Source organism: Solanum tuberosum, unplaced genomic scaffold (assembly GCF_000226075.1).
Source record: "Solanum tuberosum cultivar DM 1-3 516 R44 unplaced genomic scaffold, SolTub_3.0 scf00128, whole genome shotgun sequence".
Lineage (NCBI taxonomy): Eukaryota > Viridiplantae > Streptophyta > Magnoliopsida > Solanales > Solanaceae > Solanum > Solanum tuberosum.
Window position 1 is genome coordinate 1,167,581 of NW_006239053.1, and position 24,294 is coordinate 1,191,874.

General features: G+C 32.2%; 2 protein-coding genes across 8 annotated transcripts in view; both read left to right on the plus strand.

Annotated features, from left to right (window-relative positions):
• LOC102595663 (rab3 GTPase-activating protein catalytic subunit) overlaps positions 1 to 10,413 on the plus strand; it is an 18,856-nt gene extending 8,443 nt beyond the window's left edge. For 4 of the 7 annotated variants that reach the window (XM_006350797.2, XM_015310230.1, XM_006350796.2 and 1 more), the window contains 13 exons: positions 138 to 247; positions 379 to 471; positions 1,163 to 1,294; positions 1,418 to 1,551; positions 2,134 to 2,223; positions 2,331 to 2,404; positions 3,482 to 3,668; positions 3,781 to 3,852; positions 4,757 to 4,796; positions 6,556 to 6,833; positions 7,397 to 7,574; positions 7,660 to 7,871; positions 8,121 to 8,923. In XM_006350797.2, coding sequence (XP_006350859.1) covers positions 138 to 247; positions 379 to 471; positions 1,163 to 1,294; positions 1,418 to 1,551; positions 2,134 to 2,223; positions 2,331 to 2,404; positions 3,482 to 3,668; positions 3,781 to 3,852; positions 4,757 to 4,796; positions 6,556 to 6,833; positions 7,397 to 7,574; positions 7,660 to 7,871; positions 8,121 to 8,417 — 1,897 coding nt within the window. In that variant the 3' untranslated portion in view covers positions 8,418 to 8,923. Of the gene's footprint in view, positions 1 to 137; positions 248 to 378; positions 472 to 1,162; positions 1,295 to 1,417; positions 1,552 to 2,133; positions 2,224 to 2,330; positions 2,405 to 3,481; positions 3,669 to 3,780; positions 3,853 to 4,756; positions 4,797 to 6,555; positions 6,834 to 7,396; positions 7,575 to 7,659; positions 7,872 to 8,120; positions 8,942 to 10,038 lie in introns of those variants that run through there. The other 3 variants (XM_015310229.1, XM_015310228.1, XM_015310231.1) reach the window with 3 other exon arrangements.
• An 11,572-nt stretch (positions 10,414 to 21,985) lies between these two features.
• LOC102596443 (protein LIGHT-DEPENDENT SHORT HYPOCOTYLS 5) lies at positions 21,986 to 23,476 on the plus strand. The gene has a single exon (XM_006350798.2). The coding sequence runs from the start codon at positions 22,644 to 22,646 to the stop codon at positions 23,313 to 23,315; it is 672 nt and encodes a 223-aa protein (XP_006350860.1). The 5' UTR covers positions 21,986 to 22,643; the 3' UTR covers positions 23,316 to 23,476.
• Positions 23,477 to 24,294: the final 818 nt, after the last annotated feature.

Sequence of the window (24,294 nt, forward strand, 5' to 3'; positions counted from 1 at the left end):
GGCGTATGAGTGTGGGGGGGTGGGGGGGGGTCTTTATATTATCTAATATCTTCCTCTGATTCAATCTTGATTGGTTTGGACTGAACTTTGCGCACTAATTTGGCGTCTCACTTCATAAACACGTTTGGTGAATTCAGAAGTGATGGTTCTGGCAGAAAGAGAATTGGATTCGCATCACAGTTGCTGCTCTTAATTGACGCTTTGCATATGTCACTGGACGCTAAATTTGTGGAAGATTTTATTTCAGGTTCTACAACTGTGCACAAATCATCTGCAATTTTCTGATCAATTGGGCTGCAATATCAGATTTGTATAAATGTGGAGATTTTCATTTGATGCATTTGTTCACTAATCTGCTCCTTTTTTTTTTTGGTGCAGTAGAGAACCCAGGACCTGAGAATTTGAAGTCTACTGCAGTCATACCTCCCCCAACTGTCCTTGATCGAGTTCTTAAAGACCTCTTTCATGATGGTATATCACGAGTTCTCTTTTTCTTTACTTGTAGCCTTTTCTATGTCTCCCACTTGGATTGCAATTCTGAAACGGTCTGCTGCTTCCTGAGGTTTCAATTTTGATGGACAATAACCCTCTCAGATTCTATACCTAATTTTATTTACTGTAGTTTAGAGATATGATTAATGACTTATACATTTAAATCTGCAAGATGTAAATGATTATGGGAAAATGGAGGCAGGGGAGTGATAATGGCTTAGGTTAGTGTTATTTCATATCAACTCAAATTTTTGCTGTACATTCTCCTATTCCTTAAAAACGCACTTAACTACCAAAAAATCAACTGTTGTTTGTATAACTGAAAACCATGAAGTTCAACAGCTAGATGGAGCAAATTAATTCCTCTTATTGTTCACTAGTTAGATACATGTTTCATTCATCATAGAGAAATGATGTGGAGATATGCTAATCCATCTGGATTCTTGGCTGACCTAGCCATATTTAGGCAGAGTACTTTGATCTGGTTTACCCTACTAATGATGAGTCTCTTTTAACAACAAGAAGAGAATTAGAAATCAGACATAATGAGAAGTGTATTCTTCAGAATATAATTGGTCAATATGGTGTTGGAGTTCCAAATTTAGGGTCTAAATGGAGGGAGAAACATTCAGTTGACTTATCTTGTCTTCATTTCAATTTCTTCATACAGTTGGTGCCCTGCAACTTGATTTTGCTGAAGGAGATCATGAAAATTCTCGTACCATTAAAGGCGCTCCTCTTGAATCACTTTTTGGCCAGTTCTGTCTGCATTCTCTCTGGTTTGGTGATTGCAATATAAGGGGTACCTTCTGACTCAATGGGCTGAAAAAGTTCAAGAAATCACTTCCTTAGTATATTCCTTCATTAAGTTACTTCAGCATTCTTTCCCCCCCTAAGGCATATTTTTTCTGTGATGTCTATTTAGCTATTGCGGCATTCTGGATAGAGTTTGTCCGAGAAGTTCGGTGGTGTTGGGAAGAGTCACAGCCATTACCTAGAATGCAAGCCAGTGGTGTAGTCGACCTATCTACATGTTTAATTAACCAGAAATTACACATGGTAAGTCACTTGCAGTAATGCTTGACAGAGAAATAGAAAATAATGAGCAGGACTTCCATACCTGTCTAGCTTTTGATAAGTGTATCTCCAAATGCCACAATAACTAGTTTTATCTTTCAACATGTAAATTGTGTCTGAATATTTTGCCAGTTCACCTATTTACTTTCTTTCACTGCCTTCTCGCTGTCTTCCGACTGTTTTCTTGATTTTCATTGTAGCAGTTTTGTTGAATCCCAGCATACCTCAATCTTTTGACATAGATATAACCCCCAAGCTTTCTGATTTTATATCTTGAAAAAGCATGAATCGAGTCTCAGATTTTTTTTAAGTTGTTAGTTTGTAGTTATCCTGATTGTCATGAGCTTCCTAATAAATCTGTTTCCAAGATCAGTCTTGAATAACGAAATATTTCTAAGAAAAAGTGCAATAAAATGGTATTCTAAATTGATTAATATGGAGGTTACATGGGTACTAGTGAATGATACTTTCCTTTACCCTTTCTCTTTGATAGTCTCTTTTAAAGATATGGCAACGGTAAATAATCTATCTGGCCTAATTTTGGTTTATCTCCCAAATATGTAGCTTTCAATTTGCATTGATAAAAAGCATCAGTTGAATCAAGAGTGTCCAAAGGCAGGTGAAAACAATTTTTTCCTTTCCGCTCATGTTAAGGTACTTTTATGACAATTGTCTACATTAATTCTATCTAAAAGTTTTTAAGCGTTTAAGAACATCAACTTAATTTCCTGTCAGGATATTGATTAACTTATATAATATAGGGAGACTCTCATATCCAGAGTGACATATCTTCTGAAGATGGAGATACTGAGGCTTCTTTTTTTGAATGTGACAGGTGAAAAGCAAGTGAGAACTTTTTGTATTATTGTTGAATGCTTGTCGATTGTCAGCCAATCTAGTTTTTCTAAACTATGTCATTCCAGTTTTTCTGCATTTTAAGTACTGCTATTCTTGTCTATTTTACAATGCTAAGTTGCATAAAGGTCAAGTCTTATGATTTTGTCATGATGGAGGAATTGAAGCACCTATGATTTTAAAACCTGGTGATTTATGCCGCTGCAGTCTACACTCTATAAGCTGTATCTTATGGTGTTTAACTGAACTGATTCATTAATTCATTTATTCTTGCTTATTGTTTTTAGCACTTAAATTTTTTTAATGTTTGACATGGTTTGTTTCGACTCTAAATGAGAATATTCCCTCTTTTCACCCTTAGGGAATTTCAATTTTTGCTGGTATTGGTGGAAGTCCAGATACTTGATTTGGACCCATTTTCGACTTAAATGAGGCTCGTTTGAGGCAATGTTTTATCTAAATAGTTAAATATGATGTTGGGTCACAATGGGTGTCTGACTTTCTCTTTATACTTTCCTAAAGGAAGATAGGCTAATCCAAAATGATCTGGCCATTTCTCCTTTTATTCATCTTTTTATTTTCGGTTTTGCTTTGGGGCTGGGGCAAGCTTACCTAGTCTAGTGCTTACATCTGGATCGGAGATCCATAGGTTTTAAAGTTGCAGCATTGGACTAAATTTAGTCAGGGAAAAATGCATGCGCTTTTGTGCAATATGTGGGTATACTCCCTCCGTTTCAATTTGTTTGTCTTACTTACCTTTTTAGTCCATTTAAAAAAGAATGTTTCTTTCCTTTTTTGGCAACTCCTTAATTCTAACTTTCCAATGGCATGTTTAAGATCACAAGTTTAAAGGGAATTTTGGTACATTTTGCATATCTTTAGTTTAAGACCACAAGATTCAAAAGTCTTCTTTATTTTCTTAAATTTTTTGCCAAGTCAAAACTGGATAAACAAATTGAACGGAGTTAGTATTATGTTTCAAAAACCTACTAATCTGTATTAGTTTGAATTTCTGCCCTTTGAACTGAACTGAGTTGGTTTCCTGTTCTCTCTGCAGTCTGTCAACACCAGATCGTCCAAATGATCCTGAAAGTGATATTTCTAGTTTTGTACATTCTGATGCTGTGAAGTTAGGTGATCCAATTCCAAAGCATTCGGCATGTATCAGGAGGGGATCGGCTGGTATTGTGGGGTCTATGATGCTTCTGAAATCTTACCAGAACATGCATGCTCCATTTACACAGGTTGATTTATTTGTACTGCTGATTGAATACTTGTTTTTATCAGTCTTCTGTTTCCTTGCCACATTTGCTTATGGTATAATGGCAACCTTTTGATGTTAATTTTTTTTTATAGGATCCACCACTTATGACTGAAGACATGCATGAAGAACGTCTCCAAGCCGTTGAGGCCCTTGGTGAATCTTTTGTGAGTTCAAAGCTCTATTATAGATATTCATTTTTCTGATAATCATGAAATTTGCTGCTGTTACTATTCTTGTAGAGAGTCATTGCATACTGTAATTGAATGAAGAATGATTGCTATTATAAGAAGTCTATAGTCCGTGCATATATATGAATGCCAATTTAATGGTTTATTGGTGAATCAGCTACGTGAATCCTGGCTTCAGGTCATATAGAACACATGATAATGTTTTCTATGACTTCTTGCTTTGTTTAGTACTAAACATGTTCAATAAGAGAAATGGTATTGTAATTCCCACCAATTCTTACATCTTCTTCTGCTTAAGAAATTGCTAACAAGCACCGCACTACATTGCAAGTAGATCTCCTAGATGATTGGTTGTGTGATGGCATTTGGAAAAGGAGCTTAAAGGGCTCTCTAGGTACTTAAATCCATTTACATGTCTCAGGTAGAGAATCATCCTTATTGATGATCCTGAATATGCAGATTAAGAAATATTCAATTGCATTCCATGTTCCCGTTACTGATTTCAGCAATTATAGGTTTTGGTCTCTTCACTAAACTCCACTCTCTCACTTTTGAGCCACCATAAAGTTTTCTCGTCATTATTACTATTTTTGAGAAAATTTTGAAACGATGCTACCACTTTGTATTCAATAGCTACGTCTAGAGTTAACAATTAAAGATTGTGGCAAATTTTCTATTATTTGGACTGTTTGGTATTGGTTTGTGTTTTTGACTATCCTAGTCTTGCTTGAAGGACATATCCATAGATTTCTATTGCAATATTTCCTGGGGAAACAATTGTTTTATGTTAAGCTATCCTTCAGTTGCTTCATAAAGTCTTATCATTTCCACTATTGGTATTATTTCATCTGACAATGGAATGTCTAATGCTTATTTGCAGAGATTTTCTGCCCAACTAGAGAAAGACATATTGTCATCAGGTAGGAACTTCTGTACCTTCTATTTTCTTAAAGGCTTTCTTGCTGTCTTAGGCACATTTGTGTGTGTTAAGCACTTTGTTGCTCGGATCCTCAATAAATATAATGTTGCTGCAGCCATGTTAGATCCTCCAAATGAATAACTTTTGGAGGATCTTACTCACACCCGACAACATTTTTGAAGGATCCAAGCAACCAAGGTTATATGGTTCTTATTAGTCAATTGCAATTGCTGAGGATAGCCTTTTTTAGCTTCTAGGGTCTATTTCTTAGTTCAAGATCCCTCTTACTAACTGGAATCAAAGAATTAGTAGATCTGTTCTGCCCAAAGTGGGAATGGACTAGGGTTATGAACTTATAATCTGATGATCGAGTCGGTTGGCTAGAGATTTCTTGTAATAACACTAGCCCTGCTGAGTTCATAATGAGAATATTTTCATCGTTGAATCTTTTTTGATTCTATGTATTATTCTCATTATGCACATAAGGGAGGAGCCATATGAGGTGAAAATCTCACGTACGGTTTTGGAACGGAGATTCTTTCAATTGAATGAAGACCGTAACGGATGTCGGCTCAATCCAAAGGAAATTCTGCTGCAAGTTATAGGTTTCTTCTCACTTGACTAAAGCATCAAGTGAGCATCTTGAGGATCTCAGCTTGTTGGCTGTTGTGTGCTGAGATCATGAGATACTTAAGAGTTTGAAAATGCAAAAAATAGATGGATGTGCATCTTGTGATGCCTTGTGCATAACCACAATAGCTAACACATTCTTCTGTTTTACCTCAAGAGTTATTGGAACAAGACACTGTTACTCAGGTTGAAATAACACTTAATTCAGTTTTTCACTGGCTGAAACATCAGTTGATTAAGGGCTGTCTTCTAAAATAATTAAGGATCTTTGGTCAAAAGTTTGTGGATGGGTTTGTTAATTGTCTATATTGTCATCTAATTGTGGAAGGAAAGTCGGCACATTATGGTTCTTTTGGTGCTCGATGTGAAAACAAAATCTATAGTCAGGTGTTTTGGCGACAAACCAACCAACCAGTTGTACAGCATACTCGTAGGGTCGTAATACACCTTTATGAACAATATCTCCTAATTGGAATCCATAAGCTATCTTATCACTGGACAATATGACACCTTAATAAGTGTCAAATGGGGTTAGAATCCTTACATGTTTAGAAGGACTAGACTTTTGTTGAGTTACTTTTTTGCTGCACATGTACAGATTTGGACATCACTTTCTTAGTGCTGATCATTTATAAAATACCTTTGCAAAAAAATTGTCAAAAGGTCACAAGGAAGCAATTGTGCTTTTTTTTTAACCCTACCTAGGAGCTCCCACCCTTTTTGCTCCCTTGGTGACTCGAACTCGCAACCTTTGGATTGGAAGTGAGGGGTGCTTACCATCTGAGCAACTCCCTCTCGTCAGGAAGCAGTTGTACTAATTATGAGTTTATTAGCATTTTTTAAATGGATTAAGTATCTCAGGCCAAAATGTTATAGATTGAGAACTTTTTCATCAGATTTAGTCAAGCTTCTCTCGGTTCCAGAAAGTGTACATAAACAATTTCTTCCTAATTGTCTAAGTGAATCAAATCCTTGATTTTTTTTCCATGTAGTTTTTTGTTTCTGCTGTAGCAGGTTGTATGGATCACACTAGACTTGCTCATTTCCAATTATTATTTGCTTGCTGATATTTGAAGAATTAATCTTCTCTCCTTATTCACTTTTTTATTATCCTTCGCATTCTGCAACAGATATGTCTGCTTTTAAAGCAGCAAATCCCGATGCTGTGTTTGAAGATTTCATTCGATGGCATTCACCCAGAGACTGGGAGAATGATGATAATATGGAGAAGGTAGAATCTAACACCAATGCAGTGGTAGAGTCAACAAACGATTGGCCACCTCGTGGAAAACTTTCAGAAAGAATGTCTGAGCATGGGAATTCATGGAGAAAGATTTGGAATGAGGCACCTCCATTGCCAGCTTCTGAGCAGAAGCCCCTTCTGGATCCAAATCAAGAAGGAGAAAAGGTATACTGAGATTGCACGCTTGCATAAGCCAGGCTCATTTATAATATTCTGGTATAAGTGATCCATCATAAATCTTCATGAGAATTTCAGTAAATTAATTAGACAAATTGCGGGTTTTGATCCTTGGAGTAGAGTTTGTGGGGTTTATTTCCCTCAGACTAGTTGAAGGTGGAATATTTGGTCCTCCAGAGACTAAATTTTGGAGACCCCAGAGCATTCCTCTCTATTGAATAACTCAACAAGCCTATTCCATCTGTTTGCCCTATTCATCTATTGCCCTCTCTTTAATCCAGACAGATGATTCCTTACGTTTGTAATCTTTTACCAAATCAGCATTGTCTCTGACTTCCGTGAACACTTGCAGTGTATTGCCTGAGAGTTCGAGTCGGGTTTTCTGGCTGGGGAGGGTTTTAGGGCATAGAGGAGGACCAACTAAGAAAGGGCACGAGGGAAGCTTTATAGCAAAATGTTTATGTAGTTTGGCCAATCCATTTAAAATTGCACCTTTATGGAGTAGCTTCTTGATTTGATTGGAAGTAATTTGTATCGTGTAACTCGTGTAGGTTCTTCATTATTTGGAAACATTGCGTCCATATGAATTGTTGGGACAAATGGTTTCTACTGCTTTTAAAGCAGCAGCTGACACACTAAACAGAACGTCATTTGGAGGCCTAAAGCAGCTGACCACCAGAATTGGACAACTTTACCTCACTATGGCAGCCACTCTCAGATGCTTGCAAAGTATATTTTCTGGTCTAGTATGTTATTGAGTTGCAGTAGGTTTTTAGGAGCTCGTAAATTAACAGGTTGACCTTTTTTGTTGCAGAAAATAGCCTTTCTGTTGGCACTGAAGATATTGAAGACCTGAAGCGACTCTGTGCAATTTTTGGACATGTTGAGAGTTTGATAACACTCGCTGCATCTCTTCATCAGAAGTTCTTGCAAGCACCACGTCTATCAGAATCCATTTTCAATGACTACTACAACTTCTATCTACCAAAAATGGGAACAGTATCAATTGGTGGTGATGAGAAGAAGGTATGATTTTATATATCTTGTTCTTTCTCTTTTTCTATCACTAGAATGAGAGATTGATGTCTTGGTCAAGACTCAAAAATTATTAACACATTTCCTAACTTGCTTAACAGCATATACCTCTCGTCCCCTCGCTTAAGTCTTTGTGGCTGAAGATGTCGTTTTTAATATATTTCCTTAAACAAGGGTGAATTTACCTGTGCCTCTATCTCTTGCTTTCTCATTTTATACGGTGCAACTTTGTTATGTTAGGATTTCGATAAGAAACAAGAAGTTAGGCGACAAGAGAGAGAGGTAGTTGCAAGCATGTTCACTCCACCTACTGTGAATCAATCATGGAGGAAAGTCTTAAGCATGGGAAATCTTCTAAATGGCCATGAACCAACATTGCGAGAGATCATATTTTCCAAACGTGATCACCTTAGCGAAAATTACTATGCTAGTCATGCACCAAGGGGTTACCAACAAGAACTAGAAACATACAGAATGTACATATGCGGAACCTCAAATGATCTGAGTGTGGCACTAGCAGTTGCCTCTTGTGACTAGTTTCGTCATTAAAGGAACCAGGTAAAGTTATTGTTATTTCTCTTGTTAGTATATATCCAGCGATTCTTTCATTCGCGTACCATAGATATGCTAGCTTATTAGATTTTCTAATTTGTTTGAAAGAGGCTCTTGATTGTCACCTCTTTTCAGCCTTTCCTTGAAATACAGATTCCTTTTTTTCCCGCTGTCCAAATTTATTAATTGGGAACAATTTGATGGTTTTCCACAAGGTTATGAAAAAAAAAATTATGCACCCAAGGGTGTAGCCTAGTGGCCAATGAAGTGGGTTGTGGATCATAAGGTCTCGAGTCCAAATCCTAGAGGAGAAAGAAAACATTAGGTGATTTATTTTCATCTATTGAAGTGGATAGAGTTATCCGGTACCTTCCATGATTATCAAATTCTTTTTTGAGGTTTTTCATTTTTCATATGATATTTTTTGTTCCGTAATACTGCCGCCAGACTTCAATCTGGTGATTGTGAAATGGGAAACATCTCTATCGTCATATGGCATGTTCCTATTATCATTCTTCTTAGTTCTAATACGACTACTTTGCAATACTTTGGTCCATAAGGGAATCATCAATCATTCAGTTCTCTCTCTAATCAAACGCCTTCCAACGAAGACATCATATATAATAAAGTTTCCTTACGTTTTTCTAGTTTTCAATCAATCAGACGGTTTCCATGATTGGCAGACAAGACCCATGCCCTGTATGTGACTTATTTTCTTGTGTCCTTTCACCAAGTTTGACACTTCTCCAACTAGTCCAAATTTGCGTCGTCTCGTAAGGTCCATTTTAGTGTTAGGCGTTGAAAAGAGAACTGTAAGATTACAAGGAAAGATACGTAGTTGAGCATCCAAGAGTGTTTCATACTGTATAATTCTCTCTCTTTCTCTCTCTTTCCTGCCTAATAGGAAAAAAAAAAGACCAGCTACTAGGTATGAAAAAGGAAAAACAAAAACAAAATGAAGGATAACCTCCTCAACCTTCTTATTTCTATAATAATAATAAAATGTGCTTATCAAAAGAAAAAGCTAAAAGAACTAGTGGGATGATAGCCTTGGTGGCAGAGTTACTGGTACCTATTGCTGGTAGGATGTGTAAGGTATTCTGTGGAATTAGTCGAGCAGTGCGAAAGTCATAAATAAAAAAATAAAAAAACTAGGGGGATGACCCTACCCAAAAAAACATCTGGCTATCGGTGGCTAATTGCAATTGCTTTGAAGAAATGGGAGGAAAAAGTAATAAGAATGATGATGATAATTATGATGGGGTCCTCTTCTAAAGAATCCAAATCTGTTGAAGGGTCATTTCATTAAAGGGAATATAATCTCCATACGTTTCTTTCTATTGATATATGCTTCTCCCTGAAATCATCTTTTTCCATTTTTTAATTCATCAATCATAATATAAAGATGAAGTGTATTAAAGGGGAAATACCTTTTTTTGAAAAGTTGCAAATTGAGCAACAACGGTTATAGGCGTTTTAAACATTCTTCTCAAAGTATTTGATAGATATATGAACGTATAGATTCCACTACCTACATTTACTTTTGACCTTCAAAGTTTTTGGTGTTTTCAAATACCAATAATTTCACATTTGATTCTTATTTTAGAGAGCATGAAGCTAAACACCCTTGACACATATTATTCATGATGATATTTGTGTCTGCTTACCGCCTTGACTAATTTTACGGGATACCTGCTACCTCTCATCGATACAGGTATGGGATAAATCTATCCACCAGGACTTGAACAATGATATTTGTTGGTTTCTTTTCGAATTATTTGATTATAGTTACATAATAACGATCAAAGATTATATTCCACCGACGTGAATCAGAGAATTGAAATATTCAGTGGTCCTTTTTCTTGTGAAGGGTATAAAAGTCCCCAAATTCAAGCGTGAATTGTCGCATTATACAGGACAAATAAACAAATGCTGTTGTAATTTCCTTTTCTCCTTGCGTGAGCCTGTAGGTATTGTCGAATGGTTTAAGATATTACACTATCATATCACTTACTATAAGATAATTAAATGTAAATTTTATTATTAACATTGATTAATAACTTGATAAAAATGGTAGTTAAGTAGTAAGTACTATTTCATACTAAATTACATTTGATAATGTAACCGGTAAAGTTGATGTCAAGTAATCAGGAAGTCATAGATTTGAGTTGTGAAGATAGACTCTTGCAGAAATGCATGACAAAACTGCATATACACAAATTTTTGTAGTTCGATTTTTATCGGATCTTGCACGTAGCGAAAGCTTAGTGTGTTGGGCTATTTATTTTAAATATACGTATGTCACCATAAGGCATTGGTAGCTTTCACGAGGTTTGGGTCTCTATCAGCTGGAAATAGACCCAACATCCAAATGGGAACATAGACATGGATGGTTGATGGGGAGTAATAAATAGACCAATTTCATGCGTACACACTTCTTCTCCTGTTTTGTCGTACTCATATCCTCATATCAACACTTTATAGTTCAAGGAAAAAAAAACAGTAATTATATCGGTACAATAATAATATATTCAGAGTGATTCTATAAGTGGAGTATGAAGAGAGTGTGTACATGCAATTTTATTTCTGCGTTGTGAAGATAGAGAGATTGTTGGCTCACGTAAATCATATTAAAATCAATAAAAAAAAAAAGGGAATTACAGTAATAAAGAGTCATGTAGAAATAATGGGGAAAAGGACAATAGCACCAACACCAACATATAATATGACAATCAAAACAAAGGAAGCAACAAGTAACAAAAAAAATGGAAGAATAAAGTAGTAGGAGAGTAATCATATAATAATGCTAATCATAAGGAGAATTAGGAAACACTCTTATTTTTAATTTATTCTTCAACCTTCATACCCTCGTTTTTAAAGTCATATCTCATCTAATCACCTCTCTTCAATATTTTCTTGACTAATCTCTACTAGATCCACCATAGCTGACATCTCACAGACTCACACCTCTTTGATGTGGCATGTATGCATCTTCTCTTCACGTGTACACGAATCATTTAGTAGTTTAAAAGTTTTAGATTCAGATATTAATATCACGAGTTTTACTTAAATCACTTAACCTTCTGCCTATGCAAATTCTCTTAAATTAACATTATTTGGATGCTAATTCTGCTAAATGTAAAAAGAAATAAATTTCAGAAAACAAAACTTTCAAACCGCTACTAGACAATATTTTAATATCATGAACAGTAGGTCCCTAGTCGTGATGTAAAATACTGGAAAATTTTATCTTTCGTTATCACTAACTATAATTTAATTATAAGAAATCCCCTAATGCAATCTTCAATTATTATGATGATCATCATCAATTTTCTCTAATGTCATTCTTGAAATTATTCATTATTTTCCTTGAAAATAGTACCTATTTTTTTTATATATATAAAAAAAAAAACAATAATGACTTCAAATGATTGTACTCTATCATACATCTTATTTTTTTCTTACGAACGGTAATTATTTATTTATTTAATAATAAGGTTCATCCATCTTAGAATTGGCTGTTTATAGGATATACCCTATGAGAATTTTCATTTAAAAAAGCTATCTTTTGATTGCTTGAGAAGATGATGATAAAAGGAATCCCTTTAGTGTGAAGGCATAAATGATCATGAAATTAAAGTCAATTAAATCTTTTCTAAAATTATTAATTTAAGGAAATTGTGGGGTTTTGGAATTAAATTGACTTTTTTGTACACATTGTAAAGTTAATGTCTGAGAATTTATATAAATGGGATGAAGCATCGGATACCTTTTCTTTTAGGCAAAATAAAATATACAAAGATAGTTTTTATAGGAGGGAAATTTTCCAAGATGCTGTACGATGAAGTGACACTATTATTTTGACTTCATATAAACCCAAGGAGCATATCTTGTGTATCTCCCTCATCGTTTAGAAATTAAGTTTTATATATCGATAGTATAAATAAATATTTATTAGGTATAATAGTATATTCCAATAAGAGATATACAATCATACTTGGTCAATTTATCTCTTCCAACTTGAATCCTACGATGTGGATTTTGAAAATTTTTGATAGCAAAACCTTCTTCCAAAAGGTTTGAAAAGGTTAAGTTACATAATCACACCAATTAAGTCACTTATACAATAACTACATGTAAGTTATCGTAATAAGCATTGATTGATAACTTGTCTTTGAGCAGGTATCCTCTTTGTTTCAAATTAGTTGTTATGTTTTGCTTTGTAAGAGTTAAATTATGTCAATTTTAATTAATATTTTAAAATATATTTTTTCCATCTTGTTGACATAAGAAAAATTATAACTTATTGTATTGATCTAATTCAATTTCACTTTGTTAGCCAATTAAATCTTGAAAAGCAAAATATGACAACTAATTTGGAACAGACCGATGAAGAGAGTAATGTCCTTTTTTTTTTCCTTCTTGAAACAACTCTTATCTGTACAAATATTTCTTCACAAAAGAAAGTCGATGCTCTTGATCATCAATTAGTACTCTCTCCGTTCACTTTTAGTTGTCATGATACGCTTTTCGAAAGTCAATTTGACTAATTTTCAAAGCTAAATTAGATAACATTAATTCAATATTTTAAATAAAAAATTTAGATATTCAAAAACTATACGAAAAGTACTATAAATTGCAATTTTTTGCATATCAATCTAATGAAAAAATAGATCATAAAATGTTGGTCAAAGTTCTTATAGTTTGACTTTAAAAAAGAAAATTATGATAATTAAAAGTATACGGAGGGAATATTATAAGTTTCTAGTTTTATCGTTTGAAATGTTGCACTCTTTTGTCACGTCATTTTCTTAAATTTTGAAAAATAAAGAGGACAAATTTCGTGTGAGTTTCAAATGAATGGACCAAAGGGCGAAAACAAAGAGAGAGAGATGCAATTAAATGGAATCACACGAGATGCCTCATTTTCCACATTTTGGCATTAACTCCCACCGTCAAGCCCTACCCAACCCATCCTTTGTTTTTTAGTGTATTTTTAAAAAAAAAAAAAAAAGACTTTCGGTGTTCGGTATTTATATTGGGAGATGACTAAATTCATTGAAGTGTCACTAGGAAGATCTTTTTCATTTTGAGGAATTAAACCTGAAATCTTTTATTAAGAATAAAAGGATTTCAACGTGAAATTGCAACTAACTTAGCAAGTTATTTAAAAGAAGTATACATATAGTATTTATATTGTACATTAGTGGCGAAGCTCGAGGGTCGAAGCGTTGTACACCTTTCACCTTTAGAACACACTATACATAGAGAGATTGTTTAATATATATATATTTCCGTATATAATAGTGATGAATGCGTGGTAATATTAGAAGAAAGATATTAAGAATGAAATGTTTGAGATGAGGTGGGAATGACTTTCATGGTGAACAAAATGAGGAAGATGAAGTTGAGATGATTTAGGCATGTAAAGAGAAGATGCATAAATATCTTAGTGATTAGGTGTGAGAGGTTGTTTATGATCGGTCTAAGGAAAATACAGGTAGGTCAAAAAAAAACTAGAGATTAGATTATTAGACCTGAGCTTACCAAGGACATGACCCTAAATAGAAGGATATGAAGATCAAGATTTAATTATGATAGAAGGTTAATAGGTGCTTGAGCATTGTCCAGTAATTTTCGTTATCACTATTATTAGTACTACTTTCCTACTATCTTACTCTTTGATTTTATTATTACATATTTTTTTTGCTTTATTTATCGTATTATTTTTGACATAGCTTATTCACTACGATATTTTTAAAAATACTATTTGAATATGTTTTATTTAAAACGAGCGTTCATAAAAAAAATTAATATATTTTCATAAATTAATAATAAAATTATTTTATACATTATATACTGATGTTGCATTGGATAATAAATTTTCTTGGTAAAAATCATATAGGCCACGATAGGAAATTACTTGGTACATAGAGCTAAAATTATGGCACTTTCCATAATTTGGTTGGCATTTCTGACATTTGGAATCCCACTGCAAAGTAAAGTTCGTACAGTGGCCCCACACTCCCTTGACCAATTCAAGATGCCATTTTGCCATTAACCAATTCTATGTGCACCACACACAAGTGACAATTAATTAAAAAGAGAAAAGGAGAAAATTAATTATTCACATTTGTTTTATGCTTCCAGGTCATTTGGTTCGATTTTATATATTATTAATTTTATTTATTAGATTTTTATTTTTAAATATGGTAAATCAATTACTGAACTAATAAGAAAATGTATATTAAAAAATATATGATTTCTTTAATAATTTAGTGTGATGGACAATGATGTAATTTTATATAATGCTCATAAAATGATTACAGTAGTAACTAATTAACATGAAAAGATTTATACAAGTGCAATACAAATAAAATGACAATGACAATAATGTGTATTATACAAGAACTATACAAGTGCAACACAAATAAAAGAATAAAAACAAGGACCATTTACTAAGCTACATATTATATTTATTGATTTCTTAATAAGCGTTTTTTTTTTTAAAAAATGGTGGGTTTAAAAATTGGGGGTAGGGGAGGGGATTACAATGTGGGAAATCGAACCTCCACCAACAATGTGGGAGTTTAGATAGTCAACCAACTGAGCTACTAAAATTTCTCAATTTCTTAATGAACGTGAGTTTTTCTAAGATGATATTTATTTTGAGATGGATGGAGTAGTAATTACACCCTTCGTTCCAATGGATCATTTGACTTTTTTTGTTCGTCCCACAAAAAATGTAACTTTTTATATAATTACAAAGAATTTAATTTTAAAATTTCTCTTTACTCTTAATTAGATGATTTTATAATTATAACTATATAAATATCAAAAAATTTATTTTGAACTATAATTTCAAAAGTTTTTTTTTTCTTAAATTGTGTCAAATCATATAAAATCACATAAATTAAGATGGCAAAAGTTGTACGTTGACAGAGGCCAGGGGCGGAGGCAACATATACTTAGGGGGTTCATCCGAACCCCCTCGGCGGAAAATATTACTATTTATATAATGTTAAAATTATTTTTAAGTATGTATAATAGATGTCGAACTCCCTTCCACTAATTCATGTGTTTACTTCTCAGATTTTAAACCCCCTTATTAAAAATCTTGGCTCCGCCATTGACAGAGGCAATAGAATTAGTAAAGCACAGCAAATTAAAATATATTAGTAAAAGGTAGTGATAATTTATCAGTTTTACGCATAAGTGAAAAGGCATTAACCGTGCAACTAATAGAGCCTGTCAAGTTTATAGTATCTATCAGTATAAATAAATAGTGTGTGTATATATTCGTACTTTATACTTTTAGTGATGTGAAGTTCTGAATTGGATAGGTAAATAATTAATGAATATTTGCACCATTCAATTACAAATTAAACCATGGATTTCTGAAGTTAATAACTCAGTTTAGTTGATAATTTGAACGTTCATCTATCTGAATTTTTATTTTATTAATGAACGTTTGCTTTTTCACCTTATAATCTCCTCCCTGAATCCTTAACGTTTTATTTTATAAAAAAAATGAATTCTTTTTATTATCAAAAGTTAATTTGGGACTTTTTGACTTTAGTTTATATCTGTCCACTATGTATCTGTAGTAACAACTTTTCACAAGATCTATATATTCTAATACGTCACTTTACAATGCTAGAGATTATTTTTCACAAGTCGTTCTGTGTGATTTCATAGAATCAAATTGTCTGCAACATCAACCGTTCTAGTATTGTAACTGATTTAGATTTCGAGTCTCAAGAATAAAATAAATCCTGATCGAGAGTGCTTTTTAATGAATCTTATATGATGCAAATTTAAATTAGTTGACTTAATAAGTACGAATAATTATAAAATTATAAAATAAAAATTGTAGATCTATCTGTTATATTTTATTTGTTCCTTTAGAAGTTGGTTCAGAATAAAAATGCTACTCTACTATACATATTTTCTTATATCATTTTATGTGATATATTTTTCTTATTAGTTTCTACTTGGAAGAATAAGGAATAATGATGATACATATCTATACTTCTATAATTTAAAATGATTAACTTTAAATTTCTTATTCTATTCTTAATAAACAAATGTATTACTACACATATATTATTAATTAATATATTGCCCATAAGTTTCAATAGTTTTAAAATAAAATAAAATAGTACTATGTTATGTGTGTGTGATGGGTTCGGGGGGATGGGGGGGCGTAGATTGTCAGCGTAAACTATGCATGATTAATATAATTATGAAAGACGTTTTGTTCCAAAAAAACAAACATTGCGTGAGTCGTCGAATTGTATCAATAAAATTGTTAACAAATCACAAGTTGTATTAATAATACATACTTTCGTGTGAAAATTATCCTTTCCTTTGTTGTACCTCTCTCCGGTCCAATTTTGTCAATCTTATTTATTTTTTGGGAAAAAAAGATAAATATATCTCCGAATTATCGTAAATGCAAATATCCTCCGTCATACTTTTGGCACATTGGTATTCCTGCCGTCCAAAAATTAGAGCATATATACCCTTTATACTAACGGACATACACGTGTCATAATCTTATCCACCGATCCGACATTTATCGACATATAAGATTGCGTCATGTGTCCTATTTAGTATATTATACATATTTATATTATTTAAGATAAAAATATTAAAAAATAATCTTACTTTTTTTAAATTTGTGCCTAGTCAAATTAAGTGTGTGAAAAAAAATATTCCCTCTATTTAAAAAAAATGACCTAGTTTGACTTGACGTGGAGTTTGAGAAAATAAAAAAGATTTTTTAATTTTGTTGTTCTAAATTAAAATTATGTCAAATGTATCAAAATGTCTTTTGATATTGTGGTCTTAAACATGCCACATAGAAAGCAAGAACTAAAGTGTTGCCAAAAAAAATTGTGTCATTCTTTTTTAAATAGACAAAAAAAAAGTAGATCATTATTTTTTAAATAGATGGAATATTTGTTTTGAAAATGAAAAATGATATTTGAAATTGAAAATTGTAGTTGGCCATGAATACAAATTGGTATTATTTCTAACTTTTTATGAGTAATTTAGAGTTAAAATTTTGAAATCCAATTTCAAGTTGAATTTCAAAATTTTATAGTAAACATATTTTTGAAGTTTAATTTCTAAAAAAGTACTCCCTCCGTTTAAAAAAGAATGGTCTAATTTGACTTGACACGAAGTTTTAAAAAATAAAAAAGACTTTTCAATCTTGTGGTCCTAAATTAAAATTATGTCAATTGTATTAAATTGTCCTTTAATTTTATGGTCTTAAACATGTCATTTGAAAAATTGAAATTAAAATGTTACCAAAAAGAGAAAGATGTCATTCTTTTTTAAGAAGACTAAAAAGTAAAGAGTGTCATTCTTTTTTAAATTGAGAGAGTAAAACGAAAAAAAGTAGTAAATCGGAGATGGTAAAATCATGTGGTTTGAAAGAAGGGTACGTACCCTAAGTCAAAGTGAGTGGGTGCATAATACATTTGATAATTACTATATAAGAAGAGTGAATAAAATTCACTCTTCTTTTGACACATGGCACCAAAAAAAAGGAGAGGGTTGAACATAAGTGTCAAGGTGAGGGTATTTTGGGTATTTCAAAATACCCTCACATTCACACTTATGTACTACTTATATATTATACATTATATATTACTATTATATATATATATATTTTTTTAGTAGATAAGTGTGAATGTGAGGGTATTTTGAAATACCCAAAATACCCTCACCTTGACACTTATGTTCAACCCTCTCCTTTTTTTTGGTGCCATGTGTCAAAAGAAGAGTGAATTTTATTCACTCTTCTTATATAGTAATTATCAAATGTATTATGCACCCACTCACTTTGACTTAGGGTACGTACCCTTCTTTCAAACCACATGATTTTACCATCTCCGATTTACTACTTTTTTTCGTTTTACTCTCTCAATTTAAAAAAGAATGACACTCTTTACTTTTTAGTCTTCTTAAAAAAGAATGACATCTTTCTCTTTTTGGTAACATTTTAATTTCAATTTTTCAAATGACATGTTTAAGACCATAAAATTAAAGGACAATTTAATACAATTGACATAATTTTAATTTAGGACCACAAGATTGAAAAGTCTTTTTTATTTTTTAAAACTTCGTGTCAAGTCAAATTAGACCATTCTTTTTTAAACGGAGGGAGTACTTTTTTAGAAATTAAACTTCAAAAATATGTTTACTATAAAATTTTGAAATTCAACTTGAAATTGGATTTCAAAATTTTAACTCTAAATTACTCATAAAAAGTTAGAAATAATACCAATTTGTATTCATGGCCAACTACAATTTTCAATTTCAAATATCATTTTTCATTTTCAAAACAAATATTCCATCTATTTAAAAAATAATGATCTACTTTTTTTTTGTCTATTTAAAAAAGAATGACACAATTTTTTTTGGCAACACTTTAGTTCTTGCTTTCTATGTGGCATGTTTAAGACCACAATATCAAAAGACATTTTGATACATTTGACATAATTTTAATTTAGAACAACAAAATTAAAAAATCTTTTTTATTTTCTCAAACTCCACGTCAAGTCAAACTAGGTCATTTTTTTTAAATAGAGGGAATATTTTTTTTCACACACTTAATTTGACTAGGCACAAATTTAAAAAAAGTAAGATTATTTTTTAATATTTTTATCTTAAATAATATAAATATGTATAATATACTAAATAGGACACATGACGCAATCTTATATGTCGATAAATGTCGGATCGGTGGATAAGATTATGACACGTGTATGTCCGTTAGTATAAAGGGTATATATGCTCTAATTTTTGGACGGCAGGAATACCAATGTGCCAAAAGTATGACGGAGGATATTTGCATTTACGATAATTCGGAGATATATTTATCTTTTTTTCCCAAAAAATAAATAAGATTGACAAAATTGGACCGGAGAGAGGTACAACAAAGGAAAGGATAATTTTCACACGAAAGTATGTATTATTAATACAACTTGTGATTTGTTAACAATTTTATTGATACAATTCGACGACTCACGCAATGTTTGTTTTTTTGGAACAAAACGTCTTTCATAATTATATTAATCATGCATAGTTTACGCTGACAATCTACGCCCCCCCATCCCCCCGAACCCATCACACACACATAACATAGTACTATTTTATTTTATTTTAAAACTATTGAAACTTATGGGCAATATATTAATTAATAATATATGTGTAGTAATACATTTGTTTATTAAGAATAGAATAAGAAATTTAAAGTTAATCATTTTAAATTATAGAAGTATAGATATGTATCATCATTATTCCTTATTCTTCCAAGTAGAAACTAATAAGAAAAATATATCACATAAAATGATATAAGAAAATATGTATAGTAGAGTAGCATTTTTATTCTGAACCAACTTCTAAAGGAACAAATAAAATATAACAGATAGATCTACAATTTTTATTTTATAATTTTATAATTATTCGTACTTATTAAGTCAACTAATTTAAATTTGCATCATATAAGATTCATTAAAAAGCACTCTCGATCAGGATTTATTTTATTCTTGAGACTCGAAATCTAAATCAGTTACAATACTAGAACGGTTGATGTTGCAGACAATTTGATTCTATGAAATCACACAGAACGACTTGTGAAAAATAATCTCTAGCATTGTAAAGTGACGTATTAGAATATATAGATCTTGTGAAAAGTTGTTACTACAGATACATAGTGGACAGATATAAACTAAAGTCAAAAAGTCCCAAATTAACTTTTGATAATAAAAAGAATTCATTTTTTTTATAAAATAAAACGTTAAGGATTCAGGGAGGAGATTATAAGGTGAAAAAGCAAACGTTCATTAATAAAATAAAAATTCAGATAGATGAACGTTCAAATTATCAACTAAACTGAGTTATTAACTTCAGAAATCCATGGTTTAATTTGTAATTGAATGGTGCAAATATTCATTAATTATTTACCTATCCAATTCAGAACTTCACATCACTAAAAGTATAAAGTACGAATATATACACACACTATTTATTTATACTGATAGATACTATAAACTTGACAGGCTCTATTAGTTGCACGGTTAATGCCTTTTCACTTATGCGTAAAACTGATAAATTATCACTACCTTTTACTAATATATTTTAATTTGCTGTGCTTTACTAATTCTATTGCCTCTGTCAATGGCGGAGCCAAGATTTTTAATAAGGGGGTTTAAAATCTGAGAAGTAAACACATGAATTAGTGGAAGGGAGTTCGACATCTATTATACATACTTAAAAATAATTTTAACATTATATAAATAGTAATATTTTCCGCCGAGGGGGTTCGGATGAACCCCCTAAGTATATGTTGCCTCCGCCCCTGGCCTCTGTCAACGTACAACTTTTGCCATCTTAATTTATGTGATTTTATATGATTTGACACAATTTAAGAAAAAAAAAACTTTTGAAATTATAGTTCAAAATAAATTTTTTGATATTTATATAGTTATAATTATAAAATCATCTAATTAAGAGTAAAGAGAAATTTTAAAATTAAATTCTTTGTAATTATATAAAAAGTTACATTTTTTGTGGGACGAACAAAAAAAGTCAAATGATCCATTGGAACGAAGGGTGTAATTACTACTCCATCCATCTCAAAATAAATATCATCTTAGAAAAACTCACGTTCATTAAGAAATTGAGAAATTTTAGTAGCTCAGTTGGTTGACTATCTAAACTCCCACATTGTTGGTGGAGGTTCGATTTCCCACATTGTAATCCCCTCCCCTACCCCCAATTTTTAAACCCACCATTTTTTAAAAAAAAAAACGCTTATTAAGAAATCAATAAATATAATATGTAGCTTAGTAAATGGTCCTTGTTTTTATTCTTTTATTTGTGTTGCACTTGTATAGTTCTTGTATAATACACATTATTGTCATTGTCATTTTATTTGTATTGCACTTGTATAAATCTTTTCATGTTAATTAGTTACTACTGTAATCATTTTATGAGCATTATATAAAATTACATCATTGTCCATCACACTAAATTATTAAAGAAATCATATATTTTTTAATATACATTTTCTTATTAGTTCAGTAATTGATTTACCATATTTAAAAATAAAAATCTAATAAATAAAATTAATAATATATAAAATCGAACCAAATGACCTGGAAGCATAAAACAAATGTGAATAATTAATTTTCTCCTTTTCTCTTTTTAATTAATTGTCACTTGTGTGTGGTGCACATTAGGGGTGTGCATTCGGTTTTTTGGTTTGGTTTTACACTATTCGGTTTGGATTTTTGGTTTTTGGTTTTGTAAAAGTGTAACCCAATCCGATCCAAAATAAATTTGGTTTGGTTTGGTTTTCCTCTATTCGCTAATAGAAGACAAGATAATGAAACAGTGCAAATGCATATTGAGAGCGGGGCCGCCGGTGGTGTGAATAGTAAACCTCCTCTGCCCCACTTCACTCCTCTAGGCCCCACCACCCTCTCAATTACTCTCTCTATTTTCTTTTTTTCTTCTTCTATTACTATACTGTATAGTTTTTCTCTCTCTTTAATTTCTCTCAATTCATCAAAAAAACAGTCTCACCATCACTTCTAACTCTCACACATTCAGTGTATTGCTTAAGTCGCATCATCATCTATCTAACTTTGAAATACTCCTACTTCTTCTTTTCTCTAAAAAATCCGAAGTAATCGAGCTCTATCCATTATTTCACTATATTGTTTTCTCGAAGATTTGCTTCAAATTGTAGAAACAAAGAGGGTAAATTGAAATTGCTTTTCGCCTTGTTGAGTAAGGTTTTCTTTTCGCTTTTACTTGATTTAATTTGAGTTTGAATTTGAATGTGTTCCACTTCCTCATATATAACAATTTTGAGTGATTGTGACTATCTGGGTTGAGTTAGACAAGCAAAAGAAATATCTTATGCAATCATTGATGACCAGTCTGTCTATCTAGTATTCAGTACTAGCTAGAACTATTAAAATTAAAATAGATGAAGCATCGTTGCAAGGCGATTTTTGTAACAGCTTTTCTCTTAGCTAACTGTCAGACAAGGATGTAAAAGCTCCATCCTTACAATTTGGGGTTTTAAAAGCACTAGTCAGTGGAGTTAGTAATTGGATCGTCGCGATTACAGGTTGGAAATTGGAATTATCAATAATATTTTACTCTCATAAATTCTAGCATTTTATGGATTCAACATCTAGAGTCGAACAATCCGACCCAAACATTGTCGGTAGCGAAGGAGGAGCAGGAGAAGGTACATCTTCAGTAAGCGGTGCCACAGAGGGTGGACAGTCAACAACGGTGTCTGCAGCACCACCAAGTCGATACGAGTCACAGAAACGTCGAGATTGGAATACTTTCTTACAGTACTTAAGGAACCACAAACCGCCGTTAACCCTAGCCCGTTGCAGCGGAGCTCACGTGATCGAGTTCCTTAAGTACCTTGATCAATTTGGGAAAACAAAAGTGCACGTGACCGGGTGCCCGTATTTCGGGCACCCGAATCCACCAGCACCTTGTGCGTGTCCGTTGAAACAGGCTTGGGGTAGCCTTGATGCACTAATTGGAAGGCTAAGAGCTGCTTATGAAGAAAATGGGGGAAAACCTGAATCAAATCCATTTGGTGCTAAAGCTGTTAGAATTTATTTAAGGGAAGTTAGAGAAAGTCAAGCAAAAGCTAGAGGAATTCCTTATGAAAAGAAGAAACGTAAACGGCCGAGTACATCGAGTTCGGTCGCGACAGCTGGCAGTGCTATCACGGCAGAAGGAGGAGGTAGTGGTGGTGGTGGTGATGGCAGTGGCGGAGACGGTGTTATTGGTCAGCAACCACCTACTGCTCCTAATACAACAGTATAGTACAATACTATTCATTTTCAATTTTAAGTGTAGTCAGTAATTGTGAATTACCTAAATCTCATGTGACGCGAATTCAAATTTAATTCTGATCACATTTGTTTTTCTAAAATATATTTAGTGACAGTTGAATTATCATTCACGAGGGTAAGAATATTTCTCTATATATTGCATATGAGATTTCACCAGGTATTCTTCCTTTCTGTCTTATAACTTTGACGGACAGAGTTATATGATATATGTTGGTGATAGAAGGTGATAAGTATCCCGTGAAATTAGTTGAGGCTCACGAAAACTGATCTGAACACCATGATCATCGAAAAAGTATTGCATCTGAGATTGAATTAATCTTGCATTTAGACAACATTAAGCATGTTTTACCAATTTTACCAGTAAGAATGAGTGAAGTGAGTAGTTCAAAATTGATCTGATATATGAATGTGTGTATATATATATATATATATACATGGTCCCCTATTTTACCTTGTATGAAAATGGAAAAAAAATATACTGTATATCCTCACGTGTGTGTGTCTTTAAACTGCAGCATACAAATATAACGTCAGACTTTTTGCAGTTTCAGGTGCCTCCTTCTTTTACCCAGATTTTGTTACCCTATCTGGGTTTTTTTTTAAACTTTTATGTGTATATTGATTATTGATAGTTGAATTAAATATTTTTTTACATTTATCAGTGAATGTAGTAACTTATGATAAGTAGTACGTACTCCATTTTTATCAAGTTAACAATGATATATTATATAATTATTCTAAAATTTTATATAATTATCTTTCAAGTAATTTGAAAGTGTATATAATTTTTTATCGACCTATTGTCACAATTCAGCTATTACATAGTATCCGTATGTATGTTACATTGTTACTGTTATTGCAAGTTTTAGCATTATTTGTACTAGTTTAAAAAATACGAAGTAGTGAAGAATTTCTGTCATTATTTGAACGAATTTAAGTTATATACACAC

Coding starts and splice junctions, on each gene's coding strand:
- LOC102596443 (XM_006350798.2), top strand. CDS start 22,644: ATGGATTCAACATCTAGAGTCGAACAATCCGACCCAAACATTGTCGGT.